Source organism: Pteropus medius, unplaced genomic scaffold (genome assembly GCF_902729225.1).
Source record: "Pteropus medius unplaced genomic scaffold, Ma_sr-lr_union100, whole genome shotgun sequence".
Taxonomy (NCBI): domain Eukaryota; kingdom Metazoa; phylum Chordata; class Mammalia; order Chiroptera; family Pteropodidae; genus Pteropus; species Pteropus medius.
In genome coordinates this window covers 16,698,284-16,704,996 of record NW_024345601.1, presented here as the reverse complement: position 1 = coordinate 16,704,996, position 6,713 = coordinate 16,698,284, and the positions used below count along the sequence as shown (strand labels likewise).

The 6,713-nt window shown below is 36.6% G+C and overlaps 1 protein-coding gene across 19 annotated transcripts in view; it reads right to left on the bottom strand.

Moving 5' to 3' along the window:
* Positions 1 to 287: 287 nt before the first annotated feature.
* R3HDM1 (R3H domain containing 1) overlaps positions 288 to 6,713 on the bottom strand; it is a 168,569-nt gene continuing 162,143 nt past the window's right edge. For all 19 annotated transcript variants that reach the window (XM_039874541.1, XM_039874544.1, XM_039874540.1 and 16 more), the window contains 4 exons: positions 6,055 to 6,199; positions 2,925 to 3,007; positions 2,403 to 2,487; positions 288 to 1,638 (listed from right to left, as the gene is read on the bottom strand). In XM_039874541.1, the coding sequence (XP_039730475.1) occupies positions 1,277 to 1,638; positions 2,403 to 2,487; positions 2,925 to 3,007; positions 6,055 to 6,199 (675 nt within the window). In that variant the 3' untranslated portion in view covers positions 288 to 1,276. The remainder of the gene's footprint in view (positions 1,639 to 2,402; positions 2,488 to 2,924; positions 3,008 to 6,054; positions 6,200 to 6,713) is intronic.

Here is a 6,713-nt window from a genome sequence, read left to right as displayed (position 1 = left end):
ACACAAATTCTTTACCTAACCAATGTTCTATTTTTAGTTACATACTATGTTCATACTCAAAACTGTCTATAATTGATCAATATTAACTTTGAGAGAACAAAATGACACAAACCACACTGACGGGATTCACTCAGAGAAAGTGCTGCTTTGTAAAACATTTCTACAATGAGAGATTTACTGTCTTTCATCTTGTTTAAGTCTGAAATTGAAATCTTCAAGACAGGTTAAGTCTTTGATACTGACAATCATTTAAAAAGGTAATTTTAATTTACAAAAGACAAAGTGGGTCTATATTTGTAAACATTTATTCTCTTGAACTGAAAAAGGCTTGCATCAGCACACATTGTACAGCCTTGCAAATTACACAGAAATTGAAAAAAAGGTTCCTTGTTCATAAGTGCAATGAATCTTTGATGTCCAGTGATCCGCTGCAAACAATGAAAACAAATTTTAAACCACTTAAGAAGTTTCCAGCACTCATCAAATGTATTTCCTTAGGTGACAAAAAATCCACAAGGAGGGGAGGGGAATGCAAATAAGTGGCATTTAGTTATTGGAGGGACACTTAAAAAAATGTGGAAGTATTTTCCTGCCTAGAATGATTCCTATTCCCCTTTGAGTCTAAGTGGTTTAAGAGGCATTAAGAACATAATTTACTTTACACTTAATGTCCATACTACCTAAATGAATAAGGAAAGGACCCTATGAGGGAATTCTGTATTTTCTGGAAATTGTTTCTATGTTTAGAGATACAGGGGAAGAGTAATCTATTTGTGGGCTCTCCTTAGTCACTCCCTTCAGCCCCTCAAAAAGATAGCACATGGTTTTGACTTGGTTATTCTACTCCTGCATTCTTTTTCCCCCAAATTCTATGTTGGGTCACACTGTGCTGGCTGCAAAAAAGGAATACAGGTTGCAACTGGTTGTAATCATTTTGAAGAATAATTTGCTGTACAATAGAGCTTTGGATCTGATACAAGAATTCAGAAATATAAAACAAAATAACTATAAAAGTTAGGAGGCATTTGAACAGCATTTCCTCAGAAAAAGCTGCTAACTCTGTATCATTCTGATGTAAATTCTTACAGTCATTTGGGGTGAAGTGTGTATTTTTCCCCGTCTTTGCTGAACACTGGCCTGTCTTCAAAAGCAGTAACGCCATGACCACACATTCTAGGAGTCTCTATCATGTTAACAGAAGCTCCAAATACCAAGCCAATTAAAGATGGGAGAGGACAGGGGGAATCATAAAGGCCAAGGGTCCCAGGTGGCTCTGTTACTGAGAACTTGCCCTTTCCAAAATGTGAAAGTCATAGTGCTTCTTGCTTGTTCTCAGTTTAAACTTGTTAACTGAGTTAATTTGTTTCTTCAATGCATTCTGCGCAGCTGAAATGGAAGGGAATGTGGCTAAGACGGTGTATGTGGAGGCCAAGTCACTGGGTTTAGAGCGTTCAGAATTGACAGTGTTGTCCCCACTGCCACAGCAGAGGGGGTGACGACGCAACTGGGGCTGGGACTGGGGGTCGCGCAGCCACCGGATCTTGGCGCCAATTTTAAAGAGTTCCCCAAAAAGCTTCTCGGCTTCCATGCGAGTTATTCCATCTGGTAGTTCGGTAATTTCCAAGACCTTCCCAACAACTAGAATGGAAAAGGTGTAGAATTAATAATCCCTGTTACCAAAGAGGTAGGCAAAAAGTCCTGGAGACCCAAATGACATAGAAAATGACAAGGTATTCGAAAAACACTCAGATACACAAAACTGTAATTGTTATGGCCGTCTTTTAAATTATTCCTACTTTCCCCTTAGGCAAGAGATGTGTAGCTAATGATGCAAAACTACCCGACTTGTAGTCTTCACTGATAGTCGCACATACGAAATGCAGCACTGTAGCTTCTCTAAATGAGGCACATGAATGACCCTGGGCAAACAGTTTCCTGAACTTCACGTTCCCATTGTAAAATAAAGATAATAGCACTTGCCCTAACCACCCCAAGGAAGCTGAATAGAAAGTTAAACTACATACAGCACTTTGCCATAGAAAGGTGATATATGTTGTTCATTCAGAGTACCTTCATCTGTGTGTTAGGACTCAGGCCTTTCTCAAAGACGACAGAGGCAAAGAGTTTCATTCTACCTGTTTCTCACACACTTCTTTTCCCTTTGGTCCCTTCGCCCCTCATAAATCTACCTGTACCTTACTATATACTCAAACCTGAAATAAGACAGGATTAAAAGAACATATTCAAGAACCCTACATTACAGACAGCATAATTTTCTATGACTTTTTGCAGGATTCTAGTAAGAGGAAAACTCATTTCTGTGCCATGGTATAGTTTTAAAGACCACTGAACCTCTCGACAGTTTGTAGGACCACACCCGCTTTTGCCTCTCAGGGACACACCTGCTTCTCCTGCACCAAGGTCAGTGGATGCGGCTTTTTTAGCTTGTCTCCTTCCTCGGTTTCCATGTCTATTGCCAGACTGACCCTGAAAACCCACAAACAGATGAGAAGTAGGGTTAACAATACTGTTGTAACATTTAAACCCTTAACACCTAACCATATTTAGTCTGGGTTTTGTATTTCAGCAGGAAAAATTCAATTCCAGGCCTTGAAATTCTGCCTCCATGGCAATGACACTGCTGTCCCTCACTGTGACCAGCCACTTGCTGACCACCTTTTATAAGCAAGAGCGCCCAACACTCCGACCTCCACCCGGCTTTGGACAGCGCTGCTGAATCACTTCTCAGCCAGGCAGCACACCGCTTTCTCCTTTCCTCTGCTCTTGGCGGGGCCAGTGACGGCACTGGTAAATAAGCCTGACTGAGGCACATTTATACAGTGACCAGGGCACTCCACACTCAGCAACAGAAGTATGATATTCTGCCAACGATGCCTGGGAAGTCAGAAGGCTGATCGTCACACCTGTTGAGCTGGAATGTGTCCGTGCAGAACAGCAGGAGGGTTGTACTGCAGTGGTTGGCCAAGTAATGGATATCTGGCATCTCCTGAAAGTCGACAGAAACATTTTACATTTTTCTCTACTTAGTTATAAAGTACTTCCTGGAGTTTTCTAAACTATCTCACTTAAGATAAGCAGGGGAAACACATTTGGTAAAATAAAAAAGTATAGGTATTGACATTTTTTAAAAGAATGAAAAGTTCCATATAACTTTTAAAGAGCTAGGATAAACTTTTCAATGGACTAAGGACTAATAACAGTGGTTATGGAGGAGGGTAAGTGGTAGGAACTGGGTAGATGGGACAGGATGAACAGAAACTTCTCTATGTACCTTAACGTTCCATTGAAATCCACCAAAATAACTATGATACACACTCCACCCACGTGAGATGCTAAAAACTGTGTTTTCTCTGATGATGAAAAAAACTTACATTTCAGGGGAAGGAAAAGACCCTGGAAAACCATTAAGCTCTCTATCTCCCCAAATTCACTATATGTGCACATATATGTGCATATATATGTGCATGTATATATTTACAAATACGCACACAAACACTTTTACAGTCTTAACCAATGGGTATATAGTTACATTCTAGGTCATGGGTCTTCTCTTAAGCAGTCTTTAGGTGAAAGTTTGTATATATAATTTCAACTTGCTTAGAAAGAGTGGCAAGCATCCCCTTCCTAAATCAATAAATGCAGGGTAGTCAGAATGGAGATCTTTCAATTATTTTCTTTCACTCAGGAGTGCCTAAAATTATCACATGAAAAGGGCTTAATAAGTGTTAATTGAAAATATCTTGTCCTGGAGAAGAACATTTTCATTTGTTTATATCTCATTTTATTTTAACTGCAAGCCCCCAAATTTAGCACATTCTCTATTTGGAGGAGGGTTATGGGTAGGTGAGAGGAAAACATCTTCAGGCAATCATATATTCATCTCCTTTTTCTCAAGAGTGCCGTAACAGAGAGGAGCGAGGCGTGCCCTTCCTACCACTATACGGGGCTCTTTTCTGATGAACGCTGTGAAGGTGCCTGGGCAGCTCCCTGGCAGAATACATCCATGACATACTTGCCCCTTCCCAAGCATTGGCTGAAGGGCAGATATGACACGTGGCTTAGCACTGAGATCAGAAATGCAATGTGAAGCGTGAAGATGCATAAAAAACAGTGCAAAGAAGTTAGAATTAAATTTAGGTCTATGGAGCAGAACTCTTTACAAGTATGGAGATGACACTGTAGTTAGTGGTAACCAAAGACTCCTTATAGGCTATGCTGTGTGCTCCTCTTGGGGCATTCATACTAGATCAGGTATCTCAATATTACTATATTGCCATACAGTTTCAATCCATATCTTTCAATTTATTTTTTATAACACACGTTATCTTTCTAGATTATTAAAGCAACTGGCTTTATAGAAAATTGAGAAATACAGAATTACAAAGGAGAAACTAAAAATCACCCGAGTAATTTCAATACTTCTAATGTCTTGGTGTGTATCTTTTTGGTCTCTGTTCCATATATGTGTGCTCACACATGTGTGATATGTGTGTATTTAAGAATTCTTAAAAAACAGATATAATTAACATAAAACAAAATGCACATATTTAGTGTTGGGTTTGATAAATTCTAACAATTGTATTAGTCCATGTAACCATGACCTGAAAAGGATAATAAACATTTCTATTTCCTGAAAAGTTCTAAGTTCATTTCTAGTCAACTCCATATCCCATCCATACCATTATCTGATTTCTAATATCAAAGTTCAGTTTGCCTATAGTTGGATTTCATATAATTAGAATCATATAGTATGTCTTCTTTTTGTGTCTGTTTTTTTTTGCTTAACATAACTCTGAGATTCATCCATTTTATTGCATGTCAATTAGTTTGCTTTTGTTCATTTTCGTTGTTAAGTAGTATTCTATTGTAAGGATAAACTGAGATTTGTTTATCCAGTACCCGTTGGTGGACATTTGGGTCATATCCAGTTTGAACTATTATAATGTTCTTGTTTTCTTTTCTCTCTGGTAAATACCTAGGAGTGAAACTGCTACATTGTAAGGTAAGAGATTAACTTCATAAGAAATTGTTGAATCTTTTCTCAAGGTGGTTTTATCATTTTATACTCACACACCAATGTGTGAGAATTTTAGTAGTTCTGTGTTGTCACCAACATTCTCTGTTGTTAGCCGTTTTGATTACAGCCATTCTAGTGGGGGCAAAGTGATGCTGAACATCTTTTCAAGGGCTTAATGGAAGCATTCTTTTTTGAAATGTCCATGTAACTTATATACATAACTATAGCAGTTTTTAAAATCACCTACCATACTGTGAATATTTCTCCTTTTAATGATTCTTTAAAATATGCTTTTTAGATAACTGCATAACATTCCTTAAATGGATATACCATAATCTAACTAATCTTGACTAATGGACATTTAGGTTGTTTTCTTTCATTCATTCATTCATTTTTTTTTTTTTTTGCTATAGAATAAACTCTTTTGTGCATAAATCATTGTGTGCATTGACTATATGCATTTGTCCTTACGATAAATTCTAGGAAACAAAATTAATAATTTTCATATTATTTTATAATCATCCACTTACGTATCTGTTCCTTCAACTAGACTGAGGATTGGTAAGGATGAGGGCTTCACCTTATTCATTTTTGTACATCAAGGGCACAATAAGTCCTCAATGTTTGTTGAATAAATTTTTGAATAAACTCTTGATATGTATTACTCTAATGTAGAAGTTAGAAATATAGAGCAAATAAAAAAAACATTGCATGTTACTACTATAGAGGAATGAAGTCTAATTAAGGATAATAAGTTAAAGCCATTTTAACTGTCATGTAAGTACTTACTGAATGTAAGTTACTACTAAATTAATAATTAGAGGTGAAACATCTCTCTGCATATACTATTTTTTTTTTCTTATGATATATTTGAGAATGAGTATATAATAACAAACAAATATACCTGGGTGGAGGTGAAAATGTAGTCCTATGGAAAACTGAAAGGTAGCAGTACTAAGGTAAATCACAAAGTAACAGGGTCTTAAAATTCTATGACTAGTTTCATGCGTACTTACCTTGCCCAGGAATAAAAGGTCTAGAAAACTGAGGTATGATGGAAAGTGGTGGTCCAGAAGGACGGACAGTTTTCAGGGTGGATAGCTGAGCTGGTGCTGGTGACTGAGCTGGTGAAGTAATGGGGCTGTTGAGTTGAGGGCTGTGCTGCAATTATAGGAAGAAAATGGGTCAGCATTTTCGTCAGGCTTTTTGCCAATTTCCTTTTGAACAAAAATTTTTATTATTTCTGATTACAAATATGTACTTGTTACACTATTACAATATACACTTGTTATTAAAAAATTAAAATAGAAATTTATAATGTCCTGCTCCCAAAATAAACACAACAGATTATTTCTATGCATATACATCTATATGTCTATGTTTTACAAAAATGGAAATAGACCATACATCCTATTTTTGAATCTTGCTTTTGTATCTTGACAATATTATAAATAATGCAAATAATTCTTCAACTTCATAACTGTTAATATTTTATTATACTAACTTTATCTCTCTCTGTATAAACTATTATTTTTTATGACCTATTAGAGTTGTTCACAACACTTCTCTATCCTTAAATAATTAGTGTCTATTTTCTAAAAAGAAAATTTTCTTACCTACATAACTACAGCAGAATTGTCAAAATTAGGCAATTAACAATACAGTAATACTAGAG